At 37.6% G+C, this 26,235-nt stretch overlaps 2 protein-coding genes and 1 long non-coding RNA gene across 4 annotated transcripts in view; 2 read left to right on the top strand and 1 right to left on the bottom strand.

Moving 5' to 3' along the window:
- The window catches only part of zcchc14 (zinc finger, CCHC domain containing 14), a 41,161-nt gene extending 20,423 nt beyond the window's left edge, over positions 1–20,738 (bottom strand). For both annotated transcript variants that reach the window (XM_051099166.1, XM_051099167.1), the window contains exons 1-2: positions 17,871–20,738; positions 9,754–9,880 (exon numbers count right to left, since the gene is read on the bottom strand). In XM_051099166.1, coding sequence (XP_050955123.1) covers positions 9,754–9,880; positions 17,871–18,512 — 769 coding nt within the window. In that variant the 5' untranslated portion in view covers positions 18,513–20,738. The remainder of the gene's footprint in view (positions 1–9,753; positions 9,881–17,870) is intronic.
- On the top strand, positions 18,898–23,677 carry LOC127156372 (uncharacterized). The gene is made up of 3 exons (XR_007825745.1): positions 18,898–19,043; positions 23,256–23,362; positions 23,457–23,677. It is a non-coding gene; the product is annotated as an uncharacterized LOC127156372 (long non-coding RNA).
- An 80-nt stretch (positions 23,678–23,757) lies between these two features.
- Positions 23,758–26,235, top strand: part of jph3b (junctophilin 3b) — a 44,978-nt gene continuing 42,500 nt past the window's right edge. The window contains exon 1 of the mRNA XM_051099168.1: positions 23,758–25,303. Coding sequence (XP_050955125.1) covers positions 24,922–25,303 — 382 coding nt within the window. The 5' untranslated portion in view covers positions 23,758–24,921. The remainder of the gene's footprint in view (positions 25,304–26,235) is intronic.

Below are 26,235 nucleotides of genomic sequence, written 5' to 3'. Positions count from 1 at the left end.
CGTCTATGTTTGCACGAATCATTCGTGATCCAGCTTCACTTACAGCAGACATAAGTATAAGGGTTTTTTTTATCAATCTTTGTGATCGCCTTTCCTTATAACGTGGTAGTTAGGAAGTTTAGCGGCTAAACGCGGCTAAGCGCGGCTAAAATAAACAGGCTTGTCACTCCAAAGAGAGAAGAGAGGGGCGGGGCAAGCAGAGCTTATTTGCATTTAAAGGAACAACCCCTTAGAATGGGATGATTTTTGCAGAGCTCATTTTGACAAGGTAAAAAGACTGTTGTTTTACACAACCATTGAGAATTTTTAACCAAAGTATATTATAGACTTTACATTGAGACCCTAAAGAATCATATCAACTTGTGGAAAATGGGCATCCGATGACCCGTTTAAGGGATTAGTTCACTTCCAAAATGAAACTTTCCTGATAATTTACTCACCCCTCTGTCATCCAAGATGTTCATGTCTTTCTTTATTCAGTCGAAATGAAATTAAGGTTTCTGAGGAAAACTTTTCAGGATTTAATGGGAGCCAATAGGTTGAAGGTCCAAATTGCAGTTTCAATGCAGCTTCAAAGAGCTCTACACGATCCCAGCAGAAGAATAAGGGTCTTATTTAACAAAACAATTGCTAATTTTCTTTTAAAAATTACATTTATATACTTTTTAACCACAAATGCTCGTCTTGCACTAGCTCGACCTCACACATTACATAACATTACGTGACGTAGGCGGAAGTACCGACCCAGGGATTACAAAGTGAACGCGCAAAGAAAGTCATACGCCCTTTACATAAAAATGCAAAAGTCGGACGATTCTGAAGTTGGAGGAGAAAGTGAGATGGAGTCTTTTACATTTTCAAACCAAAGTACACAGACGAAGAACTAACCGGACATCGTGGTCCCTTTTAGGCAAGTCATTTTACTCGGCGGCCATCTTTGAAACGCCTCTTGGGCAGGCAAGTGCAGCTCTTATCTCCCTATCTTCCTTATGCTCCAACAGCATTAAAAAAAATGCTTATTTTGCAGCATTGAGCGCACGTCTCCAGTGTTTCCCCTAGTTTCACAGCTTTTTTCTGTAATTGTAGATTTTTTTTTCTACAATTAAGTGGTTAATCTGGAGTAATATTTATTTTTAGCATTTGTTTTATTTAAATTGGCCAGAAAGATAAACATATAAAGATGTACATTGTACTGCACAAAAGTAATAGAAGAGTAATCCATTTCTGTTACACGTTAAACCGTACTTTTATTTTGACAGGCTGCCGTGAAGTTTCTGTCTTTATACAGTATGATATGAAATGAAATGGTAAAATTCACATGAAGTGACTCTCACGGCAGCTCTGGAGATGAAATTCATGTGTTTATGTCGTCATATAATGAGACACAGAGGCCGAAAATCACAGCTAGTCTCACATGTGCTTCACTATTTATGTAGTAAACAAACTGTGTTTCTGCCATTCATACATACAGAGCCAAGCGGAACATGCAGGATTTATATCTAAACCGTCTTTTTGCGTTTTAATATTTACAGATTTGAATTAAGAGACAGACCCAGTTTTGATTTATTCATCCAAAAACTGACGAATTCCGTGGCATTCCGCGCTATGGAGTAAATTCAGTTTTTAATCACTCCGTGATCCCGTCCGCGTTTTCGCTGAGAAATTGTAAGCACGCGTTCATGTAGAGACAGAATTGACATGCCGTTGTGTAAATAAGATAAATAACATGAGACCATTTCGTTTGTTTAATAAAAGAACAAAGTATAGACCTGTTCTATAGGAAAGCTAACCCTAAATGACTTTTGCTGTGATCTGGTGCTATATAGAAAATAAAATTTAACTTGACCTTCAAGAGGGCCGGGGAGTGCCACTGGCGTCTCAGAACGCTGACTGTTTCTATAGCAACCAGGACTTCTTACGGGAGTGACCCGCTAACTTTAATATTCAACGATTGGCTCTTTCAGTAAGAAGGCGGGGCTTCGTGGCCATAATAAGCGTTGCATCTTTCCCAATTCAAAATTATACGAGTGACAAGTCTTGGGTATTCTATAGTCTTTGGCATCGCAGAGCTAGTGCAAAATAAGCATTTGTGATTAAAAAGTATATTAATTTGTATTATTTTTAGAAAATGACCAATCGTTTCGCTAGACAAGACCATTATTCCTCAGCTGGGATCATTTAGAGCCCTTTGAAGCTGCATTGAAACTGCAATTTGGACCTTCAAACCCTCATTGAAGTCCACTATATGGAGAGCAATCCTGGAATGTTAATTTCTTTTTGAGGTATTTTGTTATTTTTTTTTAGTAAATTATTAACACTAATTTTTAGTAAATTATTAATAACACTAATTCTATTATTTATTATATGCATATTTAAAATATATAAAAAATAATTCATATATAACACTTTATATATATTTGTTTATAAATATGGAAAAATATATAAATATATTATAAAATAACAATAATAATAATAGTAATTATTATTATTATTATTATTACAATTATTTCTATATAAAAATTAATTATTGATAGAATGAAAACTACAGCAATAATATTCACACACAACACAAACAAACTGTTCATTATCCTCCCCCTCCCTCTGGCCTTTCACTGCAGGCATCACTGGACTCTTCACCCTTCACTCACTGCACAGAGGTATTATGGGTACCCACCTGCCATTTCATCGTCCCACGTGAGCTTTCAGCACTGTATGAAATAATTTATCATTCTGCACAGGTGCAACTGACCTGAACAAGTCATTCATCTGTCACTTTTTGCTTCTCTTTTTTTCCCACCTCTCTGTCTGAACCATGTGAAATAATAGAGGATGATTTTTCATACGGGTACATCATATTGTTTTAAAGAATTATAGAAACGTTTTGACCCTGACCCTACATGGACATAGTTCAAGGCCCGGAAAGGTAGTAAGGACATTGTTGATAGTCCACGTTCAACAAGTTCAGAACGACATGAGAGTCAGTAATCAATGAAAGAATTTTCATTTTTGGTGTAAACTATCCCTTTAAAATGATTGAAAGAAAACAGCCATTTTAAATTGTAATAACAAACAACACAAACCTTTAAGATGGTAAGGTATATAATGCCTAATTTGTTCAACCAATTAAAACTAACCAAATACTAACACTAGCAAAGAAATTCATGTAAATTATATATTTTATTTTTCATAATGATCTAATTTATATAAAATGACCATGTCTATAATGATTTTAATAAAATTTGAAAGCAATATGGTGGACATTTGGTGCTCAGAGAAATGTATCTTAGCTTACAGAAATATGTCTGACCTGTTGAGGAAAAATGTACTATAAATATTAAAGAAAAATATAAACATAATTAGTCCAAATTAATGATCTAATCATTTGTGTTTTGTCGCAAAACGTCCAAGTGACGGTGTTGAATTTCTTTGAATTGCAATTGAGTAATTTCCTCTTCCTGTGATTCCAGTTCAAAGTCAACATCCTGTCGGGCCAATTCAAGCATCCTGAAATCACTCATGAAAGGCCATGACTCAAGAGGAGGAACTTGATATTTTCTTAGAAAACCCCAGGATGGGTTGCCGTAATACTTCAGCACTCAATCGTACTGAACAAAAGAACTATTCAGATGGGGTTAGTTGTATAAATGATGTTTGTCATTGCATGTACCAAAAGTGAACAGGATGGGGATCTCTGTGTTTTAATTATTTTCTTTTTTTTTAATTGGACAAATTTGGTTAATCTAGAAAGTAAAATTTTAGTCAAGTGTCAAAAAAAATAGGAAGGATGATGAAAAAATAATATAAAGCAATCACAGACATTTACTATCTGAATGGGATTCAAAAGAACTTTTAAAGGAACAGTTCATCCAAAAAGGTTACTCAGCCTTAGGCCATCCAAGATGTAGTTTTTGTTTCTTCATCAGAACAGATTTAGGAAATTTAGCATTACATCACTTGCCCAGCAATGGATCCTCTACAGTGAATGGGTGCTGTCAGTTCAAACAGATTATAAAAACATCACAATAACCCATAAGTAATCCACATGACTCCAGTCCATAAATTCAAAAACTGCATTTTTTAAGAAAGAAATTCATCATTTAGGCACTTTAACTTTAAACCATCACTTTTGGCCAAAATACAAGTCCATAATCCATAATAACACCAATTCCATCTTCTGTTGTCCTCTCACATCAAAACATATTTGTTTAGAGTTGTTTTGGACTGTTTTTACTTGTGATCTGAGCATATTTCTCTTCTAATAAAACAAGACAAATTTCAACTAAGAAGGTTAAAATTTCACTGGAAGCAATGGTTTGAAGTTTAAAATGTCCTAATGATGGATTTATTTCTTACAAAGATACAGATTTTCACTTCACAAGACATTAAAGGAGAAGTCCACTTCCAGAGCAACAATTTACAAATAATTTACTCACCCCCTTGTCATCCAAGATGTTCATGTCTTACTGTCTTTAATCGTAAAGAAATTATGGTTTTTGAGGAAAGCATTTCAGGATTTTTTTTTTTTTTTTTAACATATAATGGACTTCATTGGGGTCCTGATTTTGAACTTCCAAAATGTAGTTTAAATGTGGCTTCAAAGGGCTCTAAACGATCCCAGCTGAGAAGGAAGGGTCTTATCTAGCAAAACAAACAGTAATTTTTTTCGAAAAATAAAAATTTGATTACTTTTTAAGCGCAAAAGCTTGTGTAGCACTAGCTCTGGGATGCACGTCCACGACGCTATGAATCAACTCTAAGTTCATCGTCTGTGTACTCCAGCTCAAAAAGTTAGAGTATGGCAAAAAACTCCATCTCTTTTTCTTCTACAACTTCATAATCATTGTACCTTTTTGTTTGTAAACAGCACTTCCTTAGTCTTTGCGTGTTCCCTTTGTAAACACTGGGTCTATAGTTCCGCCTACTTTCCGTGTGACCTTTAGACGTGATTCAATAGTACGTAGCGTCGTGGACGCGCATGCCAGAGCTAGTGCTACACAAACGTTTGTGCTTAAAAGGTATACAAATTTTTATTTTTTGAAAAAAATGACAGATCGTTTTGCTAGATAAGACCCTTCTTCCTCAGCTGGGATCATTTAGAGCCCTTTTAAGCTGCATTTAAACTACATTTTGGAAGTTCAAAATCGGGGCACCAATGAAGTCCATTATATGGAGAAAAATCCTGAAATGTTTTCCTCGAAAACCATAATTTCTTCACGACTGAAGACAGAAAGACATGAACATCTTGGATGACAAGGGGTTGAGTAAATTATTTGTAAATGGTTGTTCTGGAACTGGACTTTTCCTTTAATTGATGGACTGGAGTCGTGTGGATTACTTGTGGATTATTGTAATGTTTTTAGCAGCTGTTTTGACTCATACTGATGGCACCCATTCACTGCAGAGAATTCAACAGTGAGCAAGTAACGTAATGTTACATTTTTCCAAATCTGTTCTGATGAAGAATCAAACTAATCCACATCTTGGATAGCCTGAGAATGAGTACATTCTCAGCAAATATTAATTTTTAGGTGAACTATGATTTTAAAGTACATTTTAGGGCTGCAAAACAATCAGTTGCGATTAATCGCATTCAAAATAAATGTTTATGTTTACATACTATATGCGTTGCAGCCCTAGATTTATGATACTGCTCTTTTGAGTTCTGCTTCAGCTTCTCACTGTATTTAAACACAAACAAACAGTTCTCTCCCACACATTTCTCTACTTTTTTAATACACTCACACACACACACACACACATCTTACTCTCTACGCTCTGTATGCTTCGGATGCCCCAGGGCTTGCAGTTGCGGCATACTTGATGCCAGGCCGGCTAATCCAAGAATTTCTCCCATTCTTACAGCTCTAGTTACCCACCAAGCATTATGCTACACACATACGGACACAACGACAACTCTAAACATGGTCATACACGCAAAAACAGACAACCAGATGTAGAGTCATGAGCACGTGGACCTATGTTTCAACATTAACTCAACAAACACCAAAGCTCGGCTTTCTTCTAGGAATTTCAAAGACACGAAAAATGTTATCATTGTGAGATCCTGTGAAGTGCCCCTCTGAAGAACAGCTGTTTCAACCATCTTTGATCCGACTCTGTGTGCATATAAACTTCACGTGTTTTCACAAAGTCACTATCCAATCAGAGTTGGGTATGTTACATTAAAGGCAATAAATATTTCTCACATTTACATGTGTAAATGAAGCCTCGTGATTTGTTTTGCTAATGATGCATGTGTGTGTGAGGGTGTTGATGGATGGCTAAAGCTCGTGCTGAAGGCATGCGGTGAAGCCCATGAGGTAATGCAGCGGAGAAGCATTAAATTACCAGTAGACAAAACAACAGCCTGTCTCTGCTCTGTCCGACCTGCTGCGTCCAGTCAAACAGCACTTGATTTGAATGGCCAGCGCCTCCAGCACTCCCACTGAGCACAAAACCCTTCCTGAATGCACATTTCCATTATGTTATGGTATAGACATGCAATGAATGGAGCAATTTGACCCCCATTGCTGAAGTCGTAAGAATATACACACAACTGGCCAGTTCTTTACCTGCAGGCATCTTAGTTTAGTACACAATATTTTTACATAAAAGACGTTTATATCTAGTGATAGTTGTTCATGAGTTTCTTGTTGGTCCTGAACAGTTAAACTGCCCACCATTCTTCAGAAAATCCTTCAGGTTCCACAAACTCACTGATGCTCCAGAAAAAAACAAAACACAATGCATTAAGAGCTGGAGGGTGAAAACTTTTGGAAGTTGAAGATCAGGGTAAATTCAACTTATTTTGTCCCCTGGAAAACATGTAATTATATCTGCTGTAGCTTCTAAAGGGCAGTACTAAATGAAATAAAATATGATAATTAGGCAAAATAATAAAAATATGCACGTCTTCAGTCTGTTCAAAAGTTTTCACCCCTGGCTCTTAATGCCTTGTTTTTCCTTCTGGAGCATCAGTGAGCATTTGAACGTCAGTGAGTCCCTCAGTTGTCCTCTGAATCTCAAAATCATACAGTCATTGTTGGAAAGGGTTCAAATACACAAAAATGCTGAAAAACCAAAGAATTTGTGGGACCTGAAGGATTATTCTGAAGAAGAACAGCAGGCAGTTTAACTATTCAGGACAAACAGGGGACTCATATAACTAAACAAAAAAAAAAAAAAAAAAAAAAGCTGTGGATCATTCAGGTAACAACAGTATTAAAAATCAAGTGTATGTAAACTTTTGACCTTAACTGTATATACTGTATACATACATACATAAACCACTCCAGAATCCGCATAGCAACCCCCTAACATTGTGACGGCATGGTCAAGTGTATTTTTGTGTGAAAAATCTGAAAATCTACAAATACTGTATGCTGATTGTACAGGGATAAAATACTGAGAGAAACAGAGAACATGCATAACACTCTTAAAATGCGTGTCTTTCTGATAAAAGAGCAGTTTGTGGACTCCTGAGTGTGTGAATGAGACATCTGGTGCTTTTGCTGCCTGAGCCAACAGCAAGACAAAACAGGACCAAAAATACATACTTATGCTCACAACAGAGTCTAACTCAAGAAACGACAGCACACATCCCGAGCAAAACTTGTGTGGACATGTGAGTCTAGGTAAGATAAAGTAGGCTGTGTCTCTAATATTCTCCTCAGGATTAATATAGACAACTACACAGTCTTTCACTTACACACAAACCAAGAAATACACTGTGGAAAAGTGCCTGGCCAAGATTTTCCTTCAAACACAAAGCAAACTCTCTCATGTTCCACTAGTTGAGAATGCAAACTCTGGAGACTCATATCAACCCTGTATTTACAGTCTGTCCTCGATAAGACAAAGAGTTCACACAGAGTGCACAAGCAAATGAACAAAAATCTCATAACTAAAGCTAAAAAACCCATTAAGCCTGATAAGCAGACTCTTAAAGGAGAAGTCCACTTCCAAAACTAAGATTCAACATATAATGTACTCACCCCCTTGTCATCCAAGATGTTCATGTCTTTCTTTCTTCAGTCATAAAAAATTATGTTTTAGAAGAAAAAAAAAATTCTGCATTTTTCTCCATATAATGGACTGGTATGGTGCCCCGATTTTGAACTTCCAAAAGGCAGTTTAAACACAGCTTCAAATGATCCCAAATATGGCTGTAAACCCATCCCAGCCAAGGAAGAAGGCTGTTATGCAGCGAAACGATTGGTTATTTTCATTTTAAAAAATACAATTTAAATACTTTTTAATCTCAAACGCTCCTCTTGCCTTCTCTCCCTGAACTCTGTGTATTCTGGCTCAAGACAGTTAGGGTATGTCAAAAAAGTCCAATCGTATTTTCTCTCTCAACTTCAAAAATCATTTCAAAATCATCCTACATCGCTGCAAAAGTACCGACCCAGTCTTTGCAAAGTGAACATGCAAAGAAGATCAAACACCCTTAACAACAAAGGTAAAACAGCGAAATAGGACAATTTCAAAGTTGAGGGAGAACATGAGATGGGAGTTTTTTGACATACCCTAACTGTCCAGGCAGAGTAAGACAAGACGAGCATTTAGCATTAAAAAGTATATAAATTGTATTATATTTATGAAAATAACCATTACGCTAAATAAGACCCTTCTTCCTCAGCTGGGATCGTTTACAACCGCATTTGGGATCGTTTGAAGCTGCATTTAAACTGCATTTTGGAAGTTCAAAATCGGGGCACCATATCAGTCCATTATATGGGGAAAAACGCTAAAATGTTTTCCTCAAAAAAACATAATTTCTTTATGACTGAAGAAAGAAAGACATGAACATCTTGTATGACAAGGGGGTGAGTAAATTATTTGTAAATTGTTGTTGTGAAAGTGGAATTATCATATAAAGGTATAAGTCACCCAAAAATAAAAACTCTGTCCTTATTGCCTTTCCAGGCCTTGAACGTGCCAGCTGAGTTGCCATCTATGCAGGGTCAGAATGCTCTCAGATTTCATCAAAAAAATCTTAATTTGTGCCTCGAAGATGAACGAAGGTCTTACGGGTTTGGAACAACATGAGGATGAGTAATTAATGACAGAATTTTCATTTTTGGGTGAACTATCCCATTATAATCAATGTATATTTGCAAGGCAAAAACAAACAAAACATCTAACCAAAGTCTGTCAGTTATATAAGTTATTTAATATTATTCAGATTTTTCTTTTACATTTAGTGCAACAGTGCTCTTGCTTGTGTGATATTGCATTTTTGGTCTTTGTAGATCTGTGTGGGTATTGATCTAATCCGATTTGTGCACCTGATACAATCTGAGACCCATTGTTTCATATGAAAGATGCTGCACTTGGCAAAACAAAACCTCACGCTTGATTTCTGCCGAAAGCCTCAACTATCTAATTATGCGATTATGGAAAAGAATAAGATAAAAGTATGTAAACTGTCTTATAGAGCTTGCCTGAAGTCACTGAACCAAGCATCGAAGGCAACATGTAAACCGAAAATACGTTAAGGACAACAAGTCTAGTAATTATGATTGATGCATTTAAGGTTTATAATGATTGTGGCTTTGTTTTAGATAATATTTTCCACCAGCTGTTTTGCATGGGTGAAACTTAAGTTTAAAAGATTTTGCATTCTTGTTCCAGCTTCTGTGATAGAATGTCAGTTTTTACCATGCTCTCACATTCAAACTGTAGGTCGACTGACCCTGTTTTGCAAATAACAACGTGGAGTGTTTGTGGATCCAAACTTGTTGAACTTACCTTTGCTGGGTTTTCCGACATGCACTTTGAGTGGCATTTCCTGGCACAAGAGTGATGGACTTGGCGCCATGATCTCAGGACCCAAGCCTTCATCAGTCTGACCTCCTGTGACCTCTCGTTGCACGGTCTGGAAAAAGAGGTCAAGGGTCAAACATAGGTCAGAACTGGTGTATTGTTCAGTCAGGATGTCACACTTGGACAGTTAAGTCTTATTTAATTTACTCTGACAGCACATCAGCTTGCTTCTGTAGTTCACCACATATGGATTTACTATTGGTTAATTCTTTATTTACATAACTATAATAGTGGTTGCTTGCAACAAGGATGCACATGGTTAGTGCCGGCCACAATGTGCTGTGAGTTACTGGAATCATTTAATATCAAGGGACATTTATAAACTCAATATTTCAAATTATAAAGTCAAGCCTTTTTAGTTTTTTTAAAAGAAATTACATCCAAAAAAAGCCTATTTCTGCCTTAGAGTAAAAATTAAAAAAGGTTACAAAAAATTATTGAAGTCAAAAGTTTCACAGTTTTGCAGAATATGCAAAATGTTCATTATTTTACCATAATGCAACTTTGCAATTACAGAAGGTTCAAACACTCACTGATGATCCAGAAGGAAACAATGCATTAAGAGCAATGGGGGTGAAAACTTTTGAATTTGAAGATCAGGGCAAATTCAACTTATTTTGTCTTCTGGGAAACATGTAAGTATCTTTTGTAGCTTCTGAAGGACAGTACTAAATGAAAAAAATATGATATTTAGGCAAAAGAAGGAAAATGTACACAACTTCATTCTGTTCAAATGTTTTCACCCCCCGACTCTTAATGCGGCGTTTGAACCTTCTTTAACAGTTGCATATGAGTCCCTCAGTTGTCCTCAGTGTGAAAGGATGGATCTCAAAATCATACAGTTATTGCTGGAAAGGGTTCAAATGCACAAAAATGCTGAAAAACCAAAAAATTTGTGGGACCTGAAGGATTTTTCAGAAGAACAGCGAGCAGTTTTACTGTTCAGGACAAACAAGGGACTCATGAACAACTATCACTAAAAAAACAGCTGTGGATTACTCAGGTAACAACACAGTATTGAGAATCAAGTGCATGTAAACTTTAGAATGGGGTCATTTTTATAAATTCAACTATTATTTTCTCTTGTGAACTACACGTAAACATCTTTTATGTGAAATATCTTAATCAGGTCATTACTAAATAAAAAAATAACATGCATTTTGTATGATCTCTCTTATTTTGGTAAAATGATTAACATTTTCCAGATTCTGCAAGGTGTATGTAAACTTTTGACTTCAACTGTATTGATTTTTAAAAAATGAATACACAAATTCACAATTAAAAGACAAAGCTGCAACTGTTACATGAAATATCCTTCAACTTTTCTTTACTCTGGGGCAGAAGGAAGCTTCAATACACATTCAAACAAATCATCAAAAAAGTTGGACTAACAACAGGAAATCTATGTATCACTTAACAGTTTTGTTACTGTATTTGGTAACATCTTCATGTTCAATAAAACAAAAAACTGTCTCAGACTTGCATAAAATGTGAGTCATGGACTTCCTGGTAATAGATGACTCTTCTATAATTAGTCATCCGGGTAATCAATCTAACTCAACACACATGTGCCATTATGTCACTTTTCATTACTTCTGAGCAGCACATTTAAGAAATTAAACACATGCAAAAGCAAACGCTTCCCTTTTTAGCTTTGATTAATCAGATTACAATCTCAAAATCCGTTCTGATTGGCAGACTCAATAGTTAAATACTTAAGCTCCTCCTCCATTTTGCTCTGAGGTTACATCTTCCAGCTTGCTAAAACAGAGGAGGAGCAAAAGGAGGCCGGTACCGCATATGCTAAGCACAGCAGCTAGTAAAAGCCAGCTCTGAAACCAATTAGGACTGCCGTACAGTCCACCGCTGCCACATCCACATCCCACGCTGCCAAATCTCCTTTCCTCTCTTCCTCTCTTTGAAAAACATGCCCTTCTGTCGAAGACTCAGCTTAAGTGTGGATCATAACACAAAGGAAATAAGTCCTTGGAAAAGTACAGCTGGCTAAATCCATTCTTAGCAGACAAAGAAGAGCAAGATGGGAAAAGTGAATCAGCCTCATTTCTAAGTACTATCTGAATAGGTGTTTTTGATGTTTCTGTGTTAGTTTAAAGTCAGTGAAGTATGGCTTTCATTTTACTTTTACAATCTGATATACTTTAATTTAGGGTAAAATACAACAGTCAAACTTGAAACTTGATTTTATCCATCAGGAACTGGCTGGAACTTGAAACATGGCCGTTGAATTTAAAGGGATAGTTCACCCAAAAATTAAAATTCTGTTATTAATTACTCACCCTCATGTCGTTCCAAGACCTTTGTTTGTCTTGGGAACATAAATTTAAAAAAAAAAAAAAAAAAATATATATATATATATATATAAATATATATATATATATATACACACATGACGGGACGGGATCGGAAAGATCCTTGAGTGGGGATTCGAACTCGGGACACCAGTGGCGCAATGGCGTTGTATGTCGGCGCACTGGCCACAAGGCTATCGCGCTGAAAATTAAAATATTTTTGATGAAATCTGAGAGCTTTCTGACCCTGCATAGACAGCAACGCAACAGACACGTTCAAGGCCCAGAAAGGTAGTAAGGACTAGATCCGTCACTAAGGATTATTTTTGTAATCAAGTAATCGGTTGATTATTCTGACAATTAATCGAGTAATCGGATAACTGCATATCTTATATACCTATAACATTAATTAAATGCATATATAATTGCAATGAGTCCATAATAACTACTTTAAATAAATTATCAAAAGCAAGTAATCATATGGTTATATTGAGTAAAACTGTTAAAATGCATAACGTATAGAGTAACAATAGAGCTAATGTACAATATGCCTTATAACAAAATTATAAAAATAGAGGGTGCCAACGGCCTGGCAATTGTTTTTACATTTTACAGTGTGAAATAATCCTTGTTTAATATTGACTAAACAACATTTAATTCAAATATCCACTTAACCTTTAATATATGGCCATTTCTTTAAGACAGAAATGCTGCAGGCACTGTAATATTTTCAATATGTGGACACATCAAAATGTGAAAACTTCGAGTGAGGGTTTGAGCTTTTATTTTGAAGTCACGATGAACAGTTAGCACATTAAAAACAATTATTTACATTACAAATCTGATGAAATGCCACAAGTTGCGTTTCCAGATTAATGTTATAATAAATCCAAACTCAGTAATATGCAGATGGAGTTTGAGATGTTTGATTTTTAAATTGGGTTATTATACCATGGAATGCACCACTTCCGGTATTTTGCTGGTTACTTAACACGGGCAAATAACAGTCAAAGATTATTTTTAAACCGAGCACTCAAACTGAATCGAGGATTCATGTCAGCTCTAGTAAGGACATCATTAAAATAGTTCATGTGACATCAGTGGTTCAACCGTAATTTTATGAATACTTTTTACTTTAACAATTTCAATCTTCGACACGTTTACAAGAGTATACGAGGCATGTGTGGGAAGACCGAAGAGGTCTCTCTTAAAGTTTTTAAAGCGTTTTTAAAAAAATTTTAGTGCATGATAAGTCTCCTAAGTGCTATTTTCAGGCTTGTCATATCCACAACTGTACATATTCCTCATAAATAGACACATAAATAGACAACAGACTAAATTAAAATTAAGTAACAATTATATGTTCTGTAAAGAGCCATCACTTCTCTATTTGTTGGGTATTATTAAGTCTGGTTTGTTGTCCGTTTTTGTCACATCCATAACGCATGATTATTTCCCTTTTTTAACATAGAAAACTTGTGCATAGACTGATATTTTTCTGATGTTTATACTCTACCAACAAGGATTTATTACAATATAAACAGATGGTTTGGTATATTGGTAACACATACCTTCTCTAAGCATTTGTATGTCACATCCATAACGCTGGATTTGCCTTTTTTTTGTGTGCACAAAAAGTACTCTCGAAGCTTCATAAAATGATGGTTAAACCACTGGTGTCACATGGACTATTTTATGTCTTAACTACCTTTCTGGGCCTTGAACGTTGTAGTTACGTTGCTGTCTATGCAGGGTCAGAAAGCTCTTAGATTTCATCAAAAATATCTTAATTTGTGTTCAAAAGATGAACGAAGGTCTTACAGTTTGGAACGACATGACTGTGAGTAATATATGACAGAATTTGCATTTTTGAGTGAACTATCTCTTTAAACTACTGTACAATGCATTAATCACACTGCACTTCTTCCCCACAGAGTCTCGTTTTTATTCCTGTCAAACTTTACATATGGCGACAACCTGACTCTGATTATGCTTTGATAGTGGAAAGTGCTAAAATGGTCCAAGTTTGGATGCCACGTTGCCTTTAATAACTGAAATTTAATTCAAACAAATGTTGCTGATTACAATCAAAGCATGACAAAAACATGCTCGAGACGAAATAGCATGTGTTTTTGTTGATGTTTAGGCTAGCGTAAAGGCCTCTTGAGCAAGCGAGCAGTCGGTGCTTCCTGATGAATCACAGGAGAGTTACACAGAGGGCTGATTTAAGCATGGAGAAATGTGCTGAGCTTCACTTCATGAAAGCCAAAACCAACAAATCACTAAATAGAACCGCCTTCTCTGCCTTCACCGGGTACTTTCCCACTACACCCGCTCAAACACACGTTTCGGCAGCATGTGTGTATGTTATGAGACCACGTCTGTATAGATAACCACCCAATGGAGACATTTATGTCTGACAACACAGGGAATCACCAATAAAAGATTCAACATACATCAGGAAGTGTTATCGCATTTCGTCGACTTGCATTTTGGCACTGCTGTGTTTTGAATTTGTGCAGTAACATAAAGATTATGCTTTATGTTTTAACTGCACAATGATCCTTTATGGTAGTCATTACAGAAACTGACATCACATGACCCTCAAAGTAAGTATTTTAATTACGGTAATTGCTAAATCATGGCTTTAAAAAACACACACACATACCTGCCAATTAATGGTGTATAAATGAAGATATTTAACTGTGCTAAGGTATCCATCGTTATTGTTTTGTCAAGTGTTTACGGTTTAAGCTAAACTTTAGCTGTGGGCACGATTCGCTTGCGTAAGCGTTCAAATGTTTTTATGTCATATTTTAAGAATGGATTGAAGCACTATATTATTGTTTAGGTGCATACTTTGTCACTGGTAGCCAGGGTTGCCAGGTTTTCACAACAAAACCAGTCCAATTGCTACTTAAAACTAGCCTTAAAATAGCACTCGTTAAGGATCGCGTTCCAGGGTGTAAAATACATGTTTTTTTTTGTCAGGGTTCCCCTGGTAAATTCACATTCCAGCGGCTAAATATGACGTTATTGGGGTCACTTCAACCCTCGGACATCAAAAACAACCATGGACTTGGCAACACTGATGGCAGCGCTTGCTAACTTGCTCAAGTATTTCTCTCTGTACCAATCACAACAGGCTTAGCCAGTTGACCAATCAGAGTAGAGTAGGCTTATGGAAGGGAGGGGTTTACAGACTTTACGCTCAGAACTGATTGAACAAATCGTTTCTAAATCATTGACAAATGACTATGTATAAACATTTATTCTGAGAAAATTACAATGTTTTATGAGCTTAGACGCATTTAAACATATTTTGGGGTACTCCAACACAATATTAGGACACTTTAAAACACCATATGACACCTGCTCTTTAAATTATATTCAAATACAAAACCGCTCTTATAAATTGTAATAATATTTCACAATAGTACTGTTTTTATTGTATTTTTTGGTGAGTCTTGGTGGGCGTGTCTGACGTCTTTCAAAAAAATTTTAAAGAAATAATTATTCCTAACTTTTGACCGGTGTTGTAGATAGCTAGTAAGGGTGCGTTTCCCACAGATTTAGGCTAGGTCTTTAGGTTTTCCATTCAGGTTCCATTCCCAAATTGATAAAAAGTGTATTTTTGAGTTTTGTCTATCAAATCCCAATACAAATTACAAAATAAAGCAGTGTGATTCCTCAGTTTCACTGAAGTTGCTGTGCGATTCCTAATTCCTGTTTCGACATGTCACAAACAAGAAGACGTAAAATGTCATGAAGTCATACATAGTTTTGTGGAGTGGGTTGAATGACACCGGCTAAGAGCAAATAAATAGATATTACATAGCAGCTCTGCTATGTGATACTTCAGAACTGTGTGTGCATCATGTCAGCACATATAATGTCATTTTGACATCTATTTATTCTAGAACTGCTGCACAATATCATATTCTATGATTAAAGGGTTTTGTTATAAGAACAAATGTCTTGCTGATTCTGTCACTGTTTTCAAAGCATGTTTGTTGACTCACCAAGCTGACATTTTTGAGTTACAACATAATTATACATTCGAAATATTGTATTACACACTGGGTTTAAACAAGTGCAAGTGTAAGTCTTATGTCATAGTAAAGGCATTGATTTTTTAAGATCACTCCTGAGCCACCAGGAGAGTATGGAACGGATTCAGAAAGATAGTAAACACTCTTCAGTGGTGCGAGAGCTCATGGCTAAATTGCTTATCTGTGCCAGATGACCCCAGTTTATTATTGTTGCTCTTGGTGCTCCTCACAGATACTGTTGAATAAATCAGGTCTGACCTGTATATCTCGGGGTGTATGGCCTAGTGCTTAATGATTGAGGCTTGTAAGCAAAAGGTTGAGGGTTCAAACCCTACAAGGGGAGATCTATGAGCCATCAGCATTGCTGAATAGAAACACTTAACCCCCGGTTGCTCTAAGTGGACAGTCCATGCTGTTTTGGATAAAACTGTCTGTCCTGTAAGAAGTTGGTTATATAGACTATATCAAAATTAACCACACTGACATTATTTAGCATCCTTTCACAAACTTTGTTTGCAACCTTAAATGGATGGTTAATTCAAAAATTATTTTTTGTCAATATTAGTCACATTAATCTTGTTCCAAGACATTCTTTAACTACCTAAAAACCCAGCTAACAAAAATATGTTTTAAGGCCGTTTTGCTAACGTTCCCATTCTGAATGCTCTCAAACTGTCCAGGTCTTATGAAGGTTTTTTCTTGGCTGTGTGAACTTTAATGGAACAAGTTTTTGTGCTGGCATTTTACTTAAAGACCAGATATCTTTGAACAAACGTTTCGTTAAAATTCCTGCAAGAACATCTGTTCATATCTTGGGGAGAACCAAAGTTCTGAGAACAATCCCTGTTAGCTGAGAACCAACCAATTTGAAGTTGTAATGAAGTAGTGGCAGTTCTTTTCTTCCTGTACTGTAAAATATATCCAAATTTAACAGATATAGAAAAAGAAGAAATGTAGCACACAGACTTTTACGTAGCAAATAACAGATGGATTGCATGGTTAATGTACTACTGAATACGTTGTTCTGCAAATTTATGCTATCAAACCATGGGGGAAAAATGTGTGAAAGCAGCTAAATCATATAGAGAAGGACTTAGTAAGCAGGAAAGGGCGCAAGTTTGACAAACTAAAGTTAATAGGTGGTAAAGATACGTAAAAACAGTATTAAGATGTTAGCCTAATATTTCATCGACCTGACCGGAAATGATAAGAACAAACACGAATGTTGTCAAGATTCTTGCCCAGTAAATCCTGGTTTAATTTGGCCAACCACAAACGCCTTTTGTTCCTCAGACAGTTTTTGAACTCTTCTCCTTGATTTATTATAACTTTTGGCAGTCTATAGTATTCCAAATGGTTTTCCCGGTCCGAACGATTTGTACAGTCCAAACATGACAATAATTGACCGTTTTCAGCAGCAATAATCAACCAAAAGAGTTTCGTTCGGTTCAGTGGCGCCAATATGGGTGATTTATGACCCGTTGTAAAAACACTCTATTGGATTTTGCGATGTGGGCGCTGCACTCAAAAGAGAATCAACACGAGGGGCGGGGTTTAAGTGGAATAAGTGATTGGAGAAGACCTACATATGTCATCAGAGAGAAGTCTGACATTTTCATCAGAAGACGCAGTTATGATTTTGATTCAAATTAGAAAATAAAATAAAAAACATGCTTCCCACCTTGCAGCACGGACATCCGGCCTGGCAGGAGTTGAAGGTGGATGTTGTGATGTAGGAAGAGAAGGTCGGGGTCGCGCTCACGTTTGGGAGAGCAGCAGCGCTGGCCCCGCCCCCGTGTGACGTCGGCGACGCCTCACCAACTGTCACCTGTAGGATCTCCTGGATCTGTGTCAACTCTTGCCTCAGCACCTGCTTTTGATGAAAACTAAAGGCGGGATGGTTCGAAGCCATGGTGAAGAGGAGTAAAAACTGCTCTCCCGTCTGGCCATCGTTAAGCTGAAGTCCGTAGTTATTAATGATGGTGTCTATGTGTGTGAGGGTCCGAAACAAAACTCCCGCCGCTACGCGGTTGTCCGAGCTGAGGAGAGCGAGAGAGACGAGCAGCTTACTCCTCACGATCTCATCCGTGATGTTGGTCAGGTTAGCGAGGTCAGCCGGGTTGTTGGCTTTGATTTCTGCATCCCTCAGAGAGTGGTAGTCTTTTCGGGCTAGGTCTTCCAAGCATGAACCGAGGAAGCGCAGCTCAATGGGAACGCAGAGGTCCAAAAGGCCGCAAAGGAACTCAGCCCTCTGCGCCGAACTCAACACGGAGAACCAGCGGTAAACCTCCTCTCTCTGAACAAAGCATCTGTTCTCAACCATCTTAGACAGCACTCATAAAATGCATCAGATAGTAAAAACAAAGTTCATACAGCAGTGGTTGATGGCCTTCACAAACTTTACAAACTTCCAAATCATTTACTGACGTAAACATCCATAAACTTATAGGCAGTGGTCAGTCCGGGCGTCTTAGAACCCCTACACAAATACAAACTACATAGTTTCCTTCGCGTTTTATATGCCTGCGATTGCATTATCTCATCAAAGCCTATTAGGATACTGAAGAAACAAATTGTGTTTACTGTAATCCCAGACGCGCGGCGGCGCAGCCCCTCTGCCCGCCTGTGTCTCTCCTTTTTCGGCCAGCCCCCCTGCGTGATCCCCACGTCAGCCAGTTATTCAATAGACTCCGGGACACATTATAAAACAAGAACATTTCTTTCACATCTTCTAGTATCCATAAGACCGATTTGTTCAGATGAAGCTGTACACGCGCAAAGGAACCGTCGTCGGGCAATAAACATTTTGCGTGGAAAACTCCCCAATTTTAACAGTTTAACTGGTCGAATGGACGTGAGTATAACCATATATTCCTTCGTCGGACGCAGAAGTAAGGTTTTTTTATGTTTCTAAAAAACGTGACACTTTATCCGCTGCTTTATTTGCATTCACGCGAGTGAATTAATCAACGGTTTCGTTGCCTATCATTATCCTGTCGTGAAGTCGAGTAAGGCAAACTGAGTGTAGTTCACTATCCCGAACTTCACGCAAACCCCGCCCACTGTTGAATTTGATTGGATGAACAGTTTGTCAGTAATCATATTCTACGCTGTGATTGGCCAAAGCCACATTCTTGTGTATCTCTCAAGCGCCTGCAGTCATATTTGATGTGGACAGTAAAATATTCACAATAGTATGATTTAAAGCGATAGAGTACATTAACTTAGCACACGTTCGTAAATGAATTTTAAACGTAAGGTAAATTTATTTAAATGTCACTAAATAGTATGAATGATTACTGTGGTGGTAGAACAGGAAACCCCTTTTGAAGTATGCCTTTGGCTGTAGACAAATATTGGACACCTCTGGTTTTGTCATTTCATTACGTCAACTTTCCCGAAGATGGCGCCAGATGTCACAAGGCTCAATCCAGAACCAAGTTTTAGAAATATTCTCACCCAATCTAACGGATTCTTATTTTCTCAGATACGTTCTCTTTCTCCTGTTTGTTTAGAAAATACCTGAGTCGTTGAACATGTAGCTGTTGATCGTAAAGCTCTTAATCTTTGGCAAACGATATAATGAATTTTAGACTAGTTTTCAACAGATTGCAGATAAATATTCCATGCTTCCAGCGTTTTTGTTCTTGTATTAGGTATTATAAACCTAATTAACAATACTTTTACAGCCTTTAGTGTTAAGCTAAGTATGTTAATTTTTTACATACACTTTTAACATGTAATAACATGTGGATAAGTTCTCTAAATTAATGTTAATTTATATGCATTACAATTTGAAAAAAAAAACAAAATAATAATAATAATAATAGTGTGAACAATGAATAATCTATAAATGAACATTAACAGTTTAATGGATTTTACACAGAAACTGTTTATTTTTTGTTAATCGGACCGTTTAAAAACCACTGACAAAATATGAAAAGACCCTACTGTAAGATGAGTAAATTTAAGTATAAACTAACAAATGTACAGAACTGGTAAATTAAACTGTTGCTGATCATAAATGAACACTAGAGGGAGCAACTGGCTCTTATTGTGACTTGTGGCTGAAATTTGTAAACATTTCGATGCTCAAGCAAAAGTGGCAGGTGTTCAGATTTAAAGCTTTAGGAATATATGAATCCAGTACTAGTCCAACTGGTTGGGTACAAAAATAAAAACTAAGATTTAAAACAGATAGACATAGGTACTCATGTATTTAGAATTAACAGCAATGACTGATCATAAACTGTTATGACTATTTGACTGCTATGTCAAATAGAAGTGTCATTTATAATTTAGCATGTTATAGTATAATTTTCAGTGGTACCTTTTGGACTAATTCATCCGACAGCAAAACTACATGAGGTCAAGGTAAATGCATAGATGCTTATTAAAATAATAATGGTAATCAGCAAGACATGCTTTCTGAGTGTTTTTTTTTCCCCTGTTAAGTTGGCTAGTGAGTGGGATGCCAAAGATGTTCGTCTGATGCGTAGATCACCAACAATTCACATTGAAATCATTGCCCTATGTACTTAAAGGAGAAGTCCACTTCCAAAACAAAGATTCACATATAATGTACTCACCCCCTTGTCATCCAAGATGTTCATGTCTTTCTTTCTTCAGTCATAAAGAAATTGTGTTTTCTGAGGAAAACATTTCAGCATTGTTCTCCATATAATGGACTGATATGGTGCCCCGATTTTGAACTTCCAAAATGAAGTTTAAATGCAGCTTTAAAGATCCCAAATGTGGTTGTAAACAATCCCAGCCAAGGGAGAAGGGTGTTATCTAGCAAAACGATTGGTTATTTTCATAAAAAAAATACAATTTAAATACTTTTTTAATCTCAAACACTTGTTATGTCTTACTCTCCCTGAACTCTGTGTATTCTGGCTTAAAACAGTTAGGGTATGTCAAAAAACTCCAATCATATTTTCGCCCTCAACTTCAAAAATCATTTCAAAATCATCCTCCATCACTGCAAAAGTACTGACACAGTCTTGCAAAGTGAACATGCAAAGATCAAACACCCTTAACAAAAAAGGTAGAACAGCGATATAGGGCGATTTTGAAGTTGAGGGAGAACATGAGATAGGACATTTTTTGACATACCCTAACTGTCATGAACCAGAAACAAAAACAGTCCAGGCAGAGTAAGACAAGATGAGCGTTTGACATTAAAAAGTATATAAATTGTATTATTTTTATGAAAATAACCAATCGTTACGCTACATAAGACCCTTCTTTCTCAGCTGGGATTTACAACCCCATTTGGGATCGTTTGAAGCTGCATTTAAACTATATTTTGAAAGTTCAAAATCGTGGCACCATATCAGTGCATTATATGGACAAAAATGCTGAAACATTTTCCTCAAACAACACAATTTCTTTACGACTGAAGAAAGAAAGACATGAACATCTTGGATGACAAGGGGGTGAGTACATTATATGTGAATCTTCGTTTTGGAAGTGGACTTTTTACTTTAAGTGTTTGAGTTGATTTAACATGTTCATGCCTAATACAAACCCAAAAACCTGAGTTCGCAAATGTCCCTCTTTCTGCTATTGCTGCCCTGTGGTTAAACAGTTAAGAAAAGCTAATTCAATAACTCTCCAAATTTTCAATAACAGCCTTGATTTTTCAGTTGTGCTGCAGGGGTGCGTGAGTCATCACAGCCTGTTTTGCTAACAAGTCTGAGAGATGTTGTGTCTCTGGGCTTAAACTCATTGTAAGGCTCCTTAGGCCTCAACCAGCCATAGCCATAGTGTGTCTGCATCTTATTCTACATGTTACAGTGGAAACCACACAATTACAACAATTATTCAACATTCTTGTGGCTTCATAACATTATGGTTGAACCACTGATGTCACATGGACTATTTTTACAATGTCCTTACTACCTTTCTGAGCCTTGAACGTGTCAGTTGCGTTGCTGTCTATGCCAAATCAGAAAGCTCTCGGATTTCATCAAAAATATCTTCATTTGTGTTCTGAAGATGAGTGAAGGTCTCATGGCTTTGGAATGACATGAGGGTAATAATTAATGACAAAATTTTATTTTTTGGGCCTTATATATACTTTAGTTTTTGATGTCTGATTGTCATAGAAAGTGTGTGGCTGTTATTAAGAACAACCTTGCAAATGATTCTGAAATGATACTTATCATGCTTTATGCACTTTCCTTGCTATCTCTCTCTTATACACATAGACTCTCCCACACTCTGTCTGCTAAACCCACTTTATAAAACCTCCCCCTCCTTCTCTAATGCTAATCAAGCCAACAGCAGGCTATCACCAAAGTAGCCTGATAAGCTAAACCACCAAAAGTGATGAGTTAACATTACTCAATCAAATGTGTGTGTAATGTAATATACATGAAATCTACTTGGAATCAAACTGTAGGTGACCTGTTTACTGCATGAAACCTGGGTTCTCACTACCTGCTGAGCCAAAACAGCATGTCGGAGTATTTTTACCCAGCCTCGTCAGAGCTGATCCCCAGTAATTGAGCGGATAAATATCCCTCCTCCTCTTTACAAACAGTCTGTTACACACAACTGAAAGTTAAAACTAATGGTGTGATTACATGCATACATCAAATATGTGACCCTGGACCACAAAACCAGTCATAAGATTTTTTTGAAATTGAGATTTATTCATCAGCTTTCCATTGATGTATGGTTTGTTAGGACTGGACAATATTTGGCCGAGATACAACTATTTGAAAATCTGGAATCCGAGGGTGCAAAAAAATTTAAAGTTGTCCAAGTTCTTAACAATGCATATTACTAATCAAAGATTAAGTTTTGATATATTTACGGTAGGAAATTTACAAAATATCTTCATGGAACATGATCTTTACTTAATATTCTAATGATTTTTGGCATAAAGGAAAAATCGTTAATTTGGCCTATACAATGTATTGTTGTCTATTGCTGCAAATATACCCATGCTACTGGTTTTGTGGTCCAGGGTCACATATGTAAATAAAATCTACATACTGTATTTTAAAGTCCCCATGTATACTCTTGCATCCTAATGCGATTTCTTAATCACCAGATACTTCGAAGGAAAATCTGTTTAAGAAGGAAGATGGACAAACACTGTAAAAGCCAGTAAAAAGCAAGCTGTGAAGAACTGCAAGATGTTCTCAGCAATCTATAACGGTGTTGTATAAAGCAATAAGTCTTTAACTATAACATACTTTGGCCATGAATCATATGAGTCACCACAGTAAAAGATGCTCTTTCTGCTTTACAGATATCATGGAATCCAGTGAAGAAGAGTCAGGATGATCAAGTGCCAAGGTCAACAGAGCAGATTTTATATAATCTCACCTGCAACAAAGAGATTTAATGCACCATATCTCAAGCCATATCATTAACTGACAAATGCTCTAATTATTCTATGAGGGCAGAGCAATGGAGATTTAGCGGGAGGGTAGGGGGAGGACTAAGCCGGGCAATTAGGAAAAGCAATCTTTGCTCCCTGAGGTGGATAGAGAGAGAGAGAGAGAGCAGTGAGTATTAACGCAGTGCATGTCTCTTTAAATGAAGGGAGAGAGAGAGAGAGAGCATGTGAAAGGGGGAGGGGGAGTTGGCTGCGTTGGAACAGTCCGCCTCTAATGAGCAGATTTGAGAGACACCAGTGTAAGAGAGAGAGAGACATCCAAGCATATGGGGGAATAAGATGACGACGGAGAAAAAGACAACCAGCGTCACACGAAAATCATTCCAACAACGCGACTGACTCAAGGAGGAACAGAAGAAGGTAAATCAGGAATAATGAATCTGGTTTTCCCACCTGCAAGCGAACCGGAGCACAGGATTTTAATACAGACCTGAAAAGAGAGCTGAGAGGAAAGCAGAGACAGCGACAAAACAGTGCCCAGATAAGGAATTAATCACATCAGTTTGTTTGCGATCAAGCTGCGTGCTTATCCTGTGCTGGCGAGAGAGCGTGCGTATATATGCATGCGATTGTGTGTGGATAGAGACTGCATTGCTGCTAGCTGACGGAGACTGAAGCTTGCAGAATCCATCACTCTTTTTTCTTGTCTCCCTGTGTGGCATCAGCATGTCGGGTGGATTTGGTACAACAGTAAGTGAGCTCCTGGCAGAAAGGATGCAATTGTAAATGCTACCTGCCTGCTTCGTCCATCGGCCGTCGCTCTGAGGACTCACAGGTTTCTAGGTGGAGCCTGGTGGTCTCAGCGACTGGGAGGGGAAGTGAAACAGCTCAAAGCCCCAGAGAGGGAGAGCGGGAGTGAGGGTAGGTGTGTGCTGGCACAGGGGCCCCTCTGTGGAGGCAGGAACGAGGAGGGGGCCGGAGCACCAGAACCGAGAGAATTGTTGCTGCGTTGGTAACGACAGAACGAGGCGCATGGCTGGCGTGGGCCCACTTTCATCACTGAGAAGCAACCGCAGGAAAGCAACTCGTGAATAAAAAGCTCCACTCCTGGAGGAGGATGGTCTGAGAGGGCTCAAGCTGCTCCTGCCTAGTTTGACAGGAGGGGACTACTGCCCAGGAGGGCTCTTCTTTTTCTTCTTTTTTCTACTTTTTGCTTTGTTTTTTTTAAAGGGAGCAGATACGGGTCTTTTCCTTCCACAGCTTTCCGCCAACACCCCGGCCCCATTTCCAAGTCTGATTTTGTTTGGGTCTTACTTCCTTTTTCTTTTTCTTTTCTTTTTGAGATTTGGGGTATTTGCCAAAACCTATTTCATGCATGTCCACTGGGGGCAGGTTCAACTTTGATGATGGGGGATCATACTGTGGAGGGTGGGAAGAGGGAAAGGCCCACGGCCATGGCATCTGCACAGGACCCAAGGGCCAAGGCGAGTACGCAGGCTCCTGGAGCCACGGCTTTGAGGTGGTGGGCATCTATACCTGGCCCAGTGGGAACACCTATCAGGGGACATGGGCGCAAGGCAAGCGCCATGGCATTGGAGTTGAAAACAAGGGCAAGTGGGTTTATAAAGGCGAGTGGACACATGGATTTAAGGGACGCTATGGTGTGCGGGAAAGCACGGGAACCAGCGGCAAGTACGAGGGCACGTGGAACAACGGCCTACAGGATGGATATGGAACGGAGACATACTCTGATGGAGGTAAGAATCAAACAAACTTATTTTTGTAGTAACAAAGTCTTCCAACTGAATCTCTGCAATAAGACACTTAACGGGTTCACCTCAAAGTGAAAATTCTCTCATCATTTACCCACCCTCTTGTCGTTGCAAACACATACGACTGTATTTCTTCTGTGGAACACCCTGAGGTTGAACCCTCCAGAGTATGTTCTCCAAAGTATTTACTTGTGTGCTCTACAGACAAAATCAACTTTTGTGACACATTCTTACAGCACTGAGAGATTTCTAGAATACCTTGTGAATTCCATTTTTGCACCATTCATCACTTTTTGACTTTTTTTTTATTATTCCTCGACGACTCATCATTTGGACAAGCTATTTCCTCCGTCCTCCACAAGCTGCTGAGAAGATAAATATGGAGGCTCAAATTAAGGCCAATTGGACATCTAGAGAGGCAGAGAAAGACAAGGAGAGAGAAAGAATGACAGATTCCAGTTAACCTACAGGTCTCGCAAAAACCCTCAACAAAATTCTGGAACAACCTATTTGTGACCCTGGACCACAAAGCCAATAATAAAGGTCAATATTTTTCTGAAATTGAGATTTATACATCATCTGAAAGCTGAATAAATAAGCTTTCCATTGATGTGTGGTTTTTTAGGACAGCCTACTTGAAAATCTGGAATCTGAGGGTGCAAAAAAATCTAAATATTGAGAAAATCGCCTTTAAACTTGTCCACATGAAGTTCTTAGCAATGCATATTACTAATCAAAAATTAAGTTTTGATATATTTACAGTAGAAAATTCTTTATAAAATATCTTTATGGAACATGATCTTCACTTAATATCCTAATGATTTTTGGCATAAAAGAAAAATCGATCCTATTTTGACCCTATCAAAGTATTGTTGGCTATTGCTACAAATACAGTATACCTGTGCTACTTAGGACTG

Source organism: Labeo rohita, chromosome 25, assembly GCF_022985175.1.
Source record: "Labeo rohita strain BAU-BD-2019 chromosome 25, IGBB_LRoh.1.0, whole genome shotgun sequence".
NCBI lineage: Eukaryota > Metazoa > Chordata > Actinopteri > Cypriniformes > Cyprinidae > Labeo > Labeo rohita.
This window is presented reverse-complemented; position numbering and strand designations above follow the sequence as displayed.